The sequence below is a fragment of the Carcharodon carcharias genome, chromosome 3, assembly GCF_017639515.1.
Source record: "Carcharodon carcharias isolate sCarCar2 chromosome 3, sCarCar2.pri, whole genome shotgun sequence".
NCBI lineage: Eukaryota > Metazoa > Chordata > Chondrichthyes > Lamniformes > Lamnidae > Carcharodon > Carcharodon carcharias.
In genome coordinates, this window is record NC_054469.1 from 86948202 (window position 1) to 86961827 (window position 13626).

The window sequence follows — 13626 nt, forward strand, 5'->3', positions numbered from 1 at the left end:
TCTAGGGGCAAGCTTGGAAGCACGAAGGGCATGCAATTAGGCAGGATGGTGATGTGCTTGAACCCTGCCGCCTCCCCTCCTCCAACAGAATTAAGTATTGGGTGGGAAGGCCTATGGTTGACCTACCCTTCCCGCCACCAGTTGATGATCACTTAAGTGGTCAATTAATGACCACTTAAGAGCTTCACCCTGCTGCGGCTGGTATTAACCCAATTGCAGGCAGGCCTGTTGCCATGCCGCTAAAACCAGCTTGTTACCTCCTGTCCCTCTCAGTGCCTAATTGAGCGACGTGACATCAAGAAGGGGGGGTGCCTACTGAGAGTTTTTGCTGCCAACCCCCCTGTACCCCTCTTCCCATGGCCCCTACCCTCCACATTATTTACATATGTCCTATGTTGCTCTACCATCCTGCAACTCTGGTGCCTGTCCTTATGGTAGCAGCCATGGTCTTCCTAGTGCTGCTACTAAGCACAACAGCTTCCGGCCTCTGATTGGCCAGCAGCTCTCTATAGGTGAGATTTCTGCTCCTGGGGCCTTGATTCTGGGGGAAGGCTGGCCGCTGGCCTCACCACTGCCTGATTAGCATTTGGTTTGGCAGGACTTCCTGAAAAGAGGCAGCGTGGCTCTCCCACCAGCTATCCAACTAGCAGGTGAGACCCCGACCCTTCAACGCCCTTGGTCTTTTGTCGTGGAGGAATTTCTGTGTTCCTGATCATTATGGGTCTGTACTGCATGTGTCACAGATATTTGTGCATTTCACACATCTACCCTGCTATTCATGTATTCCTTCTCAAGGATCAATACAACAATTCCCTGAATTACAATATAGACTTGTTTCTTTTTAAATTTTTTTCATGTTTCCTTTCTGTCTCGGTTTTCATCTCTCTTGATCAACTCCTTTATTTCTCTTTTAGTTTCTAATTTTACTCTTATTTATTTTCTTTTCCATTGTTCTCCAGTCTTTTTCAATAGTTAAGGATAACTATTGGGCATGATGTTCATTAGGTCCCAGATGCAACATTGATGTTGCTGCACTATTATCATTTTTCCGTTCCAGCACAAATATTTTGTGATGTGAACAGTGAGGTAAAAAAAACACAATTAATGTATTTAGCCATGAGATTGCAACAATTTCTGGTCCATTATCTGGCTGTTATCTTGCTGCTCTTTGTGTGATCTTGCTATGCAAATCGACTACTCTTTTTCCCTTACATGATAACAGTTACTACACTTTCAAAAGTCCTTTATTGGCTTCTGTAGAATGACCTAAAGTGTTAAAAGGTACCATATTAATGTTAGATCTTCCTGCATTCCATGTGTATGAGGTTATGAAGTATAATTTATGAAAGAAAGTGGGATTCAACTCATTATCTCCCTTCCAGTTAGATTGAGTCAGTGGTTTTCATGTCTCTGAATTTTAAATTAGGTGTCTCTGAGAACTGATAAAGTGGTATTTCACTGATATGGTAGATGCATGAACATCCAAAGAAAGTGTAAGTGGCAACTGTGCATCTTTAAAATGATGCAGTAAACACCAAAGCAGTTTATTATTTTTCGATGTAACAACATCAGTGCCTGAAGGATTCTCAGGCAAGAGTTCTTACCACAAATAGTGGTACAGGAAAGATTTGTGAGATTTTTGTCACCTGTTGCATATTCATCTTTGCCGTCTTTTATTTCTTTGCCTCAACTTCCTGTCTCTGGCTCCTTGCTGCTGCTCAGCCTTCTAGGCTGAGCTCTAATGTTAGCCACATCTTCTCAGCTCATAATATTGATGTTAATGGTTTCAAGTCCCTCTTTTAAAAATTTTGAGCCTGAGCCTAGGTCATCTCAGGAGTCTTGTTACCTGCACATTCTCCATTCGAGAGATCCTTTGGAATATGTCAGTCGGATGTAGATAACCACCAGAGGCACCTATGTTTGAGAAGAATTATAAGCTTTGGTAACTTAGCTTTCTTGAGTACTTTAGTGTCTTTCTTTAAAAATCAATTGGGCGTAAATAAATATTTTTAAGTTTGGTAATGTCAAGGAGATGCTGTTCCACATATTTTAAAATTCTTAGTCACAGTTTGTATCTAAAAATGGGTTCTGTTTTTCACTTTACATTTCTGTGAAATTGGGCTGCTAATGAAAAAAGATTTGGGAGTTACTTTAATACTGGCATCAATAAAAATTCATTTCAGTTTGGCAAAAACACCATCGGAAGAATCATAGGGCTACATTTTTTGTAGGAGGCAGAAATGAGAGTTGAGGTGGCTTTGGACAATAGTGGGACCCTGGGACAGCATAATTGACAGTGGCAGTCAATTAAGTAGGTGCTGCCAGAGCTCCCATCCCAATAAGGACAGTGACCTGCTGACAAGAGCTGCCATCTTAATCAGAGAGCAGACCACTCAACAGCCTCAGCAGTACCACTGCTAGTGGTGGCCAGTGCTGAGATTGCAGCTCCCTGGACAAGGTATCTCAATGGCCAGGCACCCTCGAAGAAAGGTAACTGGGGTCAGGAAGCACCAGGCCAGGCAGTCAGGCCCTGGAGATCTGGTGTGAGAGCGGAGGGTGTAAATGGGTGCTCATTTAGTGACATCGATGCCGTCAGGGATGGCCAGTGCTGCAGGAGCCCTCTCTGGCAGCCATGGAATGCCCAGAAAGGAGAACCCTTCACTGTCCAGAGCCTCCTGAGGATCTGTGGAAATAGGCCCTTAATTGGTCATTTAAATGACTAAATTTGGCTACAGCAGGTGGCTGATCTGGCACCTTTCCCACCTTTGGCAAAATGGCATGGTAGGAGGAAGCTGTTGGGCACCCTGATGCCTTCCTGTATCATTCCTTCTCGCCTGCCTGTCCATTACCATAGGGTTGATAAAACTGGCCATGGTTTGTTTATGTTGGAGAGTTACCTGTTCCTGCAATAAATGGACCTATTTGAAAAGATTGTACTCTCATCATTGGTCTTTATTTCATTCAGAGGTTTTACCTTCCATAACGCTGGGGAAGGTCAGTGCAGTGTTTGGCAGCAGAAACATTTGCTGCCTTCCTGGAATGGATGGAACTGCTTTTGTTGCTCAGCTCACTCAGTCATGTTTCTAGCCTTTTTTGCCTCCACCACTATGCCTCTGAAATTACATTGAAAGTTGAAGTGAAAGCAGCAGTTACTGATATATCTGAAATCCCCTTTAATTGGTGGTTTGTATTGCTTTGAAGACAGCAGTGCAATTCTGTTTATATTCCTTGCTGCTGTTGACCTCAGAGATAGCATCAGCAGCAAACTCCAAACATAAAAGGGTCATAATGCACCAGGTAAGAAAAAAGCGTTTGTACAGAGACAAATATTACTAAAACTGGCAGAAACCAGGGCAAAAGTGTCCAAAGAATGGCCACAGAGGCAGATCGTATAACATGACTCAGACTAATCTCATGATATCAATTTGTATTTTTAACATTTTACCTTACTCTAATATTGAACGTTTAATGATACATAAAATGTCCTGAGCAATTTGTATAAGGAAAAATCTCTGGAAAGATTTACAGAATGTAAGATTATATTAGCAAAAGCCAAACAAGTACAACCTCTTTCATCGCAAAATGGCAGAATGGTTACAGCACCGAAGGAGGCCATTTGGTCCATTATGAATATGCTGGGTCTCCAAAGGAGCAGTTCACCCAGTGCCGCACCCCCACCCCCCCAACTCCAACTCTTTCTAAATAGTGCCATGGGGTATTTCATACCCACCTGAGAGAGCAAGCCTGGCTTCAATTTAATATCTTAACTGAAAGTCAACACCTCCAGTAATGCAGCATTCCCTCAGTACTGCACTGAAGTGCCAATTCCAACTTTTGTGCTCATGTCTCATAAGTGGGATGTGAATACATGACCTGTTGACTTAGAGACACAAATACTAGCAGCTGAACAGTGGCCTAGGTATTATTGTGAAGGCTTATTCAGATGCATTAATGTTCTATTTTTATTGAAACATGGGAGGACACTATATTCTCTAAACAGGTAGCCACATATCTGATATGAGGACATTGGATTACATGAGGCTATTGGATTACACTCTCTCCTTCCTAATAAGAGAGAATGCTTTCCATTTTTTGGCATTTGATGTTGGAGGTCTGAAGTAAAAAAAAAAACTCTTTCCTTTCTTGCCAGAGTAAAGGCAAAGGCATGATCAGTGAACTATGTCCGCTGGGACTAAAGATGGGCTACCAGAACTTTAATTCATCTGTTCTCCTTGGCAGCTGTCAGACTATCAAATATCCAGGCAGGAAAGAAACTTTTATTTTCCAACAAACAACCTTAGGCATGGTTTAATCAGAAGTCTGAAGGCAAAATTGCTTGAGGCACTTGAATATTTCCTGTTAAACATATTGCACTTGTTTTGTGGAAAAAATTATCAAAAGAAATATCAGCTTCAAGCTGTTTAAATTATGAATGCCTCACTGGAAACAAAGCGACAATGTGTGTCTCTGGAAATTAGATTAGACTATTGTAGTTTGTTTTTTGTCTGTGTTTCATGCTCACCATAGTTGAAGAATTTCAATCCCTGGTGTATGACATTTTTTTTCCACTTGTGCCTTCCAATGTCAAACGCTGTCAATTCGGATGCCTTGCAGCCAAATGTAGAGTAAAATTCATTAGCTCATTCCTAACCTCAGTAACATAATTCTCTGTGTGCGTTATTTCATTTTCCACATTAGCCACCCTTTTGGACTAGAATTGCATTTATTTTTTTATTTATAACAAAAGACTTAAAAGTTTCAGAAATAAATTGAACGGTAATAAAAATATACTCACAGGTATGGCATGACTAACATGACATATAAAAATGTAGCAGAGAATGTACTTAATGATATAAATGTGTACATTTTATAGAGAAAATGTGCATTTGTCCTTCACCTGTATCCAGTATTCTTCCTGCTTCTCCTGAGAGTGAATTGAAGCTGGAATATGCATTTTTGCAGTGCTGGATTTCACCTACAATCTTATAGTGGCAATTTGATGGATGTGTTGATGTTGATGGATGTGATTGGTGAGTTTGAAACTCTCCTCATCCTACATTCCCTTTAGTCATTGAATTTGCTGCTGAATTTACATGTGAAAAATACTGCATCACTGGCCTTAATGCTCCACCTTGTATCCAGCTCTTCTGAGGGCAACCAGCGATGAAAAATGAGGTATGAAGGCTTGCTGCCAATCCTAGTCCCAATAAAATGCTGGGTGATTTTTTTTTCCCCTGCCAGCATGGCCGACTTGCTGTAAAGGGGTAGACAAGCCACAGCCACAAATGTTCTTTCAGGTCGGAGTGGAGCTGGAGTTTCAGCAAACAGTTGCAAACCGTCCCTGGATGAAAGCTGCAGGTAAAGGGTTTTGTTTTGTGCGTTATTAATGACCCTTAGGCTTCAGTAAAGAATGGCAAGCAGTGCCCTGTTCCTCTGTTATGAGAAGGAGGAAGATAACGAGGCCCGCTACTGTGATGCCTAGTGGATAAAGCACCACATCCTTTGAACTATTAATTTGAGCCTTTGCATCTCAACTCAGCAATGCTCAGGAGAGTTGCAATTCCACCTCAAAGCATTAACTGATTTGTGTAAGCCACTGCACACCTGCAGGCACAGCTCATAAAGGAACACCTTTTCTGACAATGAACCAAGCCCAAGGCCAAAAGAAGCCTGCTATTATCGAATGGCTTTGGCAACAAACTCCCCTCTTGTTCTTACAGACATATGGCTATCATATAGAAGGAAATAATTGCTCAGTTATAAGGAAAGAATGGGTGAGTGGGACCAATTGACCAGCTCTTTTAATGGACCAGCAAAGAAATGATGGGCCGAATGGCTTCCTTCTGTACTTTCAGATTCTATGAACGACCAAAGCTCCTACATGGAAACCATTCTACTTCTGCTACTGCTCCGCATTAACATTTCCCTATCTTGCCCTCAATCATTCTGCATACATCAGGTGAGGGGCAAAAATGTTTCCCAGCAAAACAAAAATTAGCCACTTTGCTCATGCACGCTTTCCCTTGCTAACTTCTACGGCCTGTTATACCCAGTCTCCAACTGTAACCCAAAAGTATAAAAACATTCTTCACACTGGTGATAGAGACAAAATGCCTATTGTAATTTTTAGATTGTTTCCCTGTATTTTTGTCTGAGTAGAGAAACACTAGCAGGAGTGGTAGCGGGTGTGTGATAGCTGTTATAGACTTTTTCCACGCTGTAAATTGCACACTATGTGCTGTGCAGTGAGGACAAGGAGGCTGCAAACATGCTCATTATATTGTATTATTACAAAGTCCCTTTATTCCAGTTTTGTTCAGCCATGTGTGCATTGTTTGAAGTGCCTCTCGTGGTTGGGTCATCTCCTTCAGATGGGCTGGATCATAACTTTTATTCACCTCCATGGCAGCAAGGATTTTCCTAGTCCCCATTAGGACCAAACAAAGGTGGGGCAGGAACAAAAAAAAGGCCGCCGAGCAAGGCAGCCAGAATTTCTGTCTCCATTTTTGCTCTTGGTCTTTTTCATGAGGGTGGGAGAGGGAAAGTGGGACCCAGAGCCCCTCCATCACTCCCCACCCCTATGAAGGATGTAATTGACAGTGTTCTGGGGTTATTGAGAGCCTGCCCCAGGTTTTTCAATTCTCATGGAGGCAGCTGGACTTTAGCAGCTGTTGGGTTTTATATCAACTGCTCCGAGGTATGAACCGTGGATTGGAGTCGAGAAGAGTTTAAAAGTTAAGTAAATGGTTTTGCCTCCTTTATAGTTCATCATTAAATGCTGTAGCATGAGTTGTATCTGTGTTCAGTAGGGTGAGTGATGACAGTATCTTGACTGGATAATGTAACAGCCCCTTAAAAGTGTGTTTGCCAGATTGTTACTTCAGCCAACTGGCAGGCTGGCAAGTAAAAGATCAACATTGTAAATGTGGAAAAGTTAAAAGCATTCATCCAATAGATAAAAAGTTAGAGTACAATTCACACTGTTGAAAGTTCGGTCGAAGGGTCATGAGGATTCGAAACATCAACACTTTTCTTCTCTGCTGATGCTGCCAGACCTGCTGAGTTTTTCCAGGTAATTCTGTTTTTCTATTGAAAGGATAACCTAGTATGATAACCAAGTGCAAACATTTAATCTTTTCCCATTGCTTTTATGTATTCAGTCTAAACACCAATTGATGTAGCAGTTCTGAAGTCTGTTTATTTATTCAGTTTATGAACTCTTGGCTGCATTCCAATGCCTAATTGTTTTAAAAATACTTCCCATTGTTTGTACAGCTGCTTTGAAAAGTCTGCTTGTTTACTTGGTGAATCTGTGGGCTATTCAATGGCTTTGGGCTGTTATAATAGGGCATATGAGTTCTGTTCATAAAGTAGATAATGAGAAAGGGAGATGAATGTGAGGTGATGAGGGTGAGTATGAAGGAGGTGAGGGGTTGAGGGTGAGGGTATGAAGTTGAGGGTGAGGGTTTAAAGTGGTCAGAAGGGTCAACTGCATATAGATGAACTGCTGATTGCCGTGGAAGCACTGGGTCGAGGTTTTTGGGAGCTGAGACAAGCCTTTTAACCTGCCCGCTCTGGACTTGGCCTGCCTCCATTTCTGCCTCAAGGCCACTTAGGATCTGGAACCCCTAAAGATCCTGCCTGCCGGCAGTCTCAAGATAGAAGTAGGATTGTGATGATGGGATTAGTTCCATTGCTTGGAAATCTGGCCCTAAATCTGCGATTGCTATATTACAGATTGTACCTCAGATGAAGAAACATGAAATTACTCAGAGCTGTCTTCCTATACTGCAGTGTGGCAAATTGGTACAGACGTAAATGGTTACCTCAACACCTCGAGCTGCTGCTTTCAGTTTGAACAGCACTGTCATTGTATTTTCTTCCCTCATAGAAGTGGGATTCATTTGGAAGATGCCACTAATGCTGGGAATCCACCATGAATATTAGATTAAGAAACGTTGGCAAAATCTGAGATAAAAACTGAAAATGCTAGAAATGGGAGCTCTGGCAGCGCTGTGTTTGAATGTTGTGCCTTCTACAGCTGAATAGCTGGAGATACGTGGAAGCATTGAGAGCTGGGTGTGAGGCTTACATCATTAGGATGTGTGTGAGGTTGTGGGGGAATGTCTAGATGTTAGGCACAAGTCCTGAGTGCCAGGCGGTGCTGATATGCGTGTGGTGCATTGAGCAGCATGAAAGGTTGGTGGTGTGATCGGTAGGAGATGTCTTGTACATATGAAATAATTGACCTTGACCAAATAAGAGGATCAAAACGGTTAGGGCCCCCACTCCCACAGTAATGGGTAGTGCCACGGTTATGGCTGATTTTTGGACTGGCATTTTCTTTGTTGAATGGAACCTCTGGCTCCAATGTCCACACAACCTCCTGCTAGGAGGCTGCCACTGTTTCATGGGATGGCCTCCTGGCGTGAAGGGTACCCCACGCTCTGCCTGGAAAATCCAGCTGGCATCGAGAGAATGCCCTTGACTTAACTTGCCGTGAACAGGCTGGTAACCATTCCGACCGCCACCCCAAGAGTTGCATAATCCCATGGAGACAGAAATATGTCACAGAGATGGGTTGCCCCACCTCCTGATCCTCTATCACGGGCCATCTAAAATTCAGCCCACTGTGTGCACATTAGAAACCTTGGGTATAAATGATACATCAAACCGAGGTAATCGGATTTTATACATTAATCAGTATATACATTGTCAATCATACTACAATAATTATAAAGTGCCAGAAAAACTATATTTCTTTTCAAAAAAATATTAAATGATTATTGAATCAAAATGTTATGCTGCTGCCCTGAGTAAAGACATCATATAAAATATAATGCCAAAAACCAATTACTAAAATCTTGTTATGACGTTACAAATGATCCCACAACTTTGGTTGTTTTGAATTTACTTCTTGTGTGGAAAAGTCTCAGCTGTTCATGTTTGGTGTTCAATGATTCAGTGAGTGAAGAAATCTTACAGGCAATCCCTGGCAGGAAGGGGACTCACTGGTTTAAAATGTTTTCAGAAGGTCCTTCAATGGTATCCCAGATTAAGTTGTCTTGCTGCGATAAAACTCCGATAAAACATTAAATCGTTGAATGTGAGAAGAATTTCCTGCCATCAAAAACAACAAAACCTACTTAAACCAGTAAAGCACTGTTAAACAATTCAATCTGTCTTCCTTACACTTTTTGCTACTTAATCACATGCATTAGTATAGCTGATATTTAATTCCGCTCTGTTTAATCAACATGCTTTTTGCACAACTGATTACTAGTTGGGTTTATGTCAGTCTGCTGGACTGCTATTATCCTACATGAGAATGCGCTTATTTTATTGATTGAACAAAACACTCGTAAGGAAACACAGTAAAGCCTGATTTTATTACTCCAGACTGCATATTGTACTTGCTGCACATCATTTTATGAGCCTTAACAATGGCTTTAATATATCATAAATATGGTTTATTACACAATACACAACAAATATAGCGTGGAGCTGTTATAAGTATTTGTTTTGACACCTTACTTGAATGTATTTCAAAGTGAGTCATGCAGAATTAAAGCATTTTACTCAAGGCTTTATGATATTGTGTTGAATTATTGAGCTTCCTAAAATTTAGTTTTTCCTACCATCTGTGCTAACTATCCCTACCAGCTGTTGCCTACAAATAACCAACTCTTTATTGTCGTTTTAGATTTTAGAATCAACCCTCATTATTATTTTAGAGTGAATTAAACTCTTCTTTCAATCTCCAAGAAAATACATTTAAATTAAACATTAGTGAAACCCAACTTCGCAAACATTCTGGACCAAATTCTGGAGTGATTTAAAGGAGATCTTGTTCTCCACCCTCCCACCCCCATCACCTGTTGGCCTGCTGTCAGCCAGCCACGTCCAGGCACATTTTGGGCTTCAGCCTGAGCAGGAACCCCATCCACCATCAGGAAGATCCAATATGTCAAGCCACCACTGCAAGTCCGATCCCACCTCCGGAAACACTGAGAGGAGAGGGCATGTTGAGTATATGACCTGATGCAAAAATTCCTTGTCTTCCGGCTTCCAAAGCTGCCACTGGGCAGCTGATAAGATTCCACCCAGAGGGAAATAAAGATTTGATTAAGAGTGAGTTAAACAAAACTGCAAGGGAAGAAGCAAAATGTCAGCATGTATAATGTGGCATTTTAAAATCGTCAACAACAATCCATACATGAATTAGATTGAACAGTTTTTTAATTGTTCTTTTTCTGAGCCAGTGAGGTTGGTTGGAAAAATGTTCATATCATGTTGTTAATAAGGTACTTATGCTGTTAAATTCCAGCTCAAATTTCCTGTTATGAGTTTAAGGCCACTTAATGTGCAAAAAGAGCACCTTCTTAAAACTAACAGGGAGGTTAAGGGTGAGATGCCATTTGTGTGAAGCAAACAGTGGAGCTATGTAAATCAACAGGCAAGTTCTAGAGATTCGCATCTAATGGTGCATCTTCTTAATTCCCTAAACTTGCGGGCTGATTATCACTTTAATAACGTGTGCTCATGTGAGAATTCTGCAAGTTAACTTTCTCTGCCTCCACACTTTTGAGAAAAGTTAGGCTTCTTGTTAGATTGGTACTTTTCAGTTCACATTGGTGTGTTTTTGAGATTTGGAGCACTCACCAATTGTTTCATCAAGTAACAGATACAAACAGATTTTCTGCAAATTCATGGGCTAGAAGTAATTAAGTAGAATTTCTACCTTTTCATTTTAACAATTCTTAACTCCGATAACCCCATATTCATTTAAGGCTTGAAAACAAGATTGGACAATAAACACCATTGAGGAAAGTTTTTGAGTTCTTCTTAATTCCTCCATCCAGGGAGAATCTAGATCCCTTTCCATTTGATCATTCAAACTGCACAACATGAAATTACTCAAAATTTAACACAACATTGTTAATCTCATTCAGGGATTCATAAGGGATTTTTGGTGTTGAAAATGCAAAACGTATGCTAACATAGTAAAGAGTGCTCTCAACAGATTATGTTTAAAGCACATTGCTGGGGCATTGTGGAGAGATGTTCATCTGCAATCTTAGTTGATATTATTAGCAGAGATATCATTATGTCAATCAATGGAAGGTAATTTATACATCTATGCCTATAATTCCCAAAATACTTGCACTGAGCATGAACAATTCCAAGTGCCCATCAATCTGCAAATTTCCTTCATGGACCACAAAAACCTGTAATTGTTCTCAGATTGTTTACAGATAGCTACGTTAACCATGGCTCTTGTAACAAAATAATGCATGTATGTAATATGGCATAATGCTCTTGTCATGATAAACAAGCCTATTACCTGTCTTATCATATGACCACTTTGGGAGATCTACTTTTGTTTTCATTTTACTAGTCAACTAAGCAACGTGGTGGAGAGTATCCATGCATAGGAATTGAGCATTTTTCAATTTGATTTGTTTTTCCAGTGTTAGTATCAAGCATACCCAGGGTGATATCGAACAGTTTAGGTAAAAGTCCCTCCACTCAGTGTCGTGAGTGCCAGTATTCCATGTTCTACATCATTTTTAATTTCCTTAAGAGGATTGACAATATTTTGCTCATTATGGGCAGTTTTGTGCCATGTATCTAATAATAAATAGGTTGATATTGCTTGAACTAATTTTCTATAGACTCCTTTTAGCCATCAGAGAAAAAAAGTGACCTTAAATTATGTCTGTATAGGCTGAAAGACAGAAGCCAGGATTTCCCCCTCGGCGATTTGGAGGCGGGGCCCGCTTGCCGAGGGGAAAATGACGCCGGATGATGTTGGGAGGAATCCCCAACATCATCCTGGTCCATTAAATTTTCTGGAAAGCGGGCGGACAACGAAATCAACTGTCCGCCCGCCAACCTGTCAATGTCCAATTGACGCCATTGACAGGCTAGTTAAGATAATTAAAGAACTGCCCGTCCAAGCTTAAGGCTGGCAGGCGGGCCAGGAGCCCCAGCGGGCTCCAGATTATTCATGAAACTTCACCCACTGGCAGGATGAAGTTTCATGTCTGTTTTTTAAAAATGTAATAAATTTTAAGTGTTGATTATTAACATGTCCCATCTCGTGTGACATTGTCACATGAGGGGGACATGTTAATAATTTTAATATTTTTGTAATTTTAGACTTTACTTACCTGTCACAAATCTCCATGAGGCAGGACTTTGCCTCACAGAGAACTGCACTCATTCGCGCACATGCACGAAATAGCGCACTTTGACATCTGGGGAATCCCTTCCCCCCCGGAACAGGAAGTGCATAGCGCTTCCATTCAAAATGGCGGCGGGCCCCGTTTCTGTGGCGGGGGTCGGCTGTCTGCCTGCCGCCGAGCCAGTGGGGTCCGCCCGCCCACCAAGAGCAAAATTCTGCCCAGTTTTTCGAACTGTTACACTCCTTGCCTCCTCTCACAAAGTTGCACTTCAGAAAATGTTTTCAACATACTTGAAACAAATCACATTTAGACTTGGGATTGAAAATTAATTTATTTTACTGAATTTAACATGCTTTTTATTAGTATTTAGAAACGTTTATGCTTGCTTTGAATTAAAGAAGTTTTAAGCATCTTTATAATGCTCAACTACATTTGGACCATGTTGCCTTCAGTTGTCTTTTTAAAGTGCTTTGTCATGTTTGCAACAATGGAATCACATTGTGCAACAGGTGAAGAGTTAGGGGCACAGATTTGAATAAATGACAATTATTTACAGAATTTTTAAATACTGGGGTGAAATCTGTATTTTCACTATCCACCTTCATCTTCGTAAAAATGATGCCAAGTAAATAATTTTCTTGATTTTTTTTCAGAGAAATGTGATGAGCCACTGACTGCAGCACTTCCCCACTCTTCCTGTAGTAGTTCATCTGTGATGTCAGGCAGCTATGTACCTGGCTATGCTAAACTAAACAAGAGAGGAGGTAAGAGCTTTTAAAACAGCCCTTAATGGCACCTTGATTCACATATGATATTTTTTATTGACAAGTATTAATTTTATAATGAGCCATTTTAACTCGGGTGGGGGTGAGCAGCAACTTGCTTTTGGATGGTGTCTTTCATGTGGGAAACGTGCTGAATTGCTTCACCAAAGGGAGAACAAGAAAAAAACAGAAAGCAAAGGAATAAAAATGCAGTGATTGAGCTATGGTGCAAGAGGTGGTCAAAGGCTTGTTGGGAAGCAAAAATTAATTAGTTGCTTCTTTCAGTTAATGAATATTGCAGGTTATTTGACATGAATTGTGATAATAATGGTAAAGGAAACAAGAATATCTATTTCCAGAGCTCCTCATGCAGGAAGAATCTCAAAGCGTTTGACATGAAATGTGCTTTCTTTTATTCATTCATGGGACATTGGTGTCACTGGCTAGACCAGCATTTATTGCCCATCCCTAATTGCCCTTGTTCAGAGGGCATTTTAGAGTCAATCACATTGCTGTGGGTCTGGAGTCACATGTAGGCCAGACCAGGTAAGGACAGCTGATTTCCTCCCCTAAAGGACATCAATGAACCAGATGGGTTTTTACAACAATTGGCAATGGTTTTGTGATCATGATTAGAATTTTAATTCTAGATTGTTATTGAATTCAAATTTCAC

At 40.9% G+C, this 13626-nt stretch overlaps 1 protein-coding gene across 1 annotated transcript in view; it reads left to right on the forward strand.

Moving 5' to 3' along the window:
• Positions 1 to 13626, forward strand: part of cntnap2a (contactin associated protein 2a) — a 1656857-nt gene that overhangs the window by 6612 nt on the left and 1636619 nt on the right. Inside the window, exon 3 of the mRNA XM_041183966.1 lies at positions 12842 to 12952. Within this exon, the coding sequence (XP_041039900.1) occupies positions 12842 to 12952 (111 nt within the window). The remainder of the gene's footprint in view (positions 1 to 12841; positions 12953 to 13626) is intronic.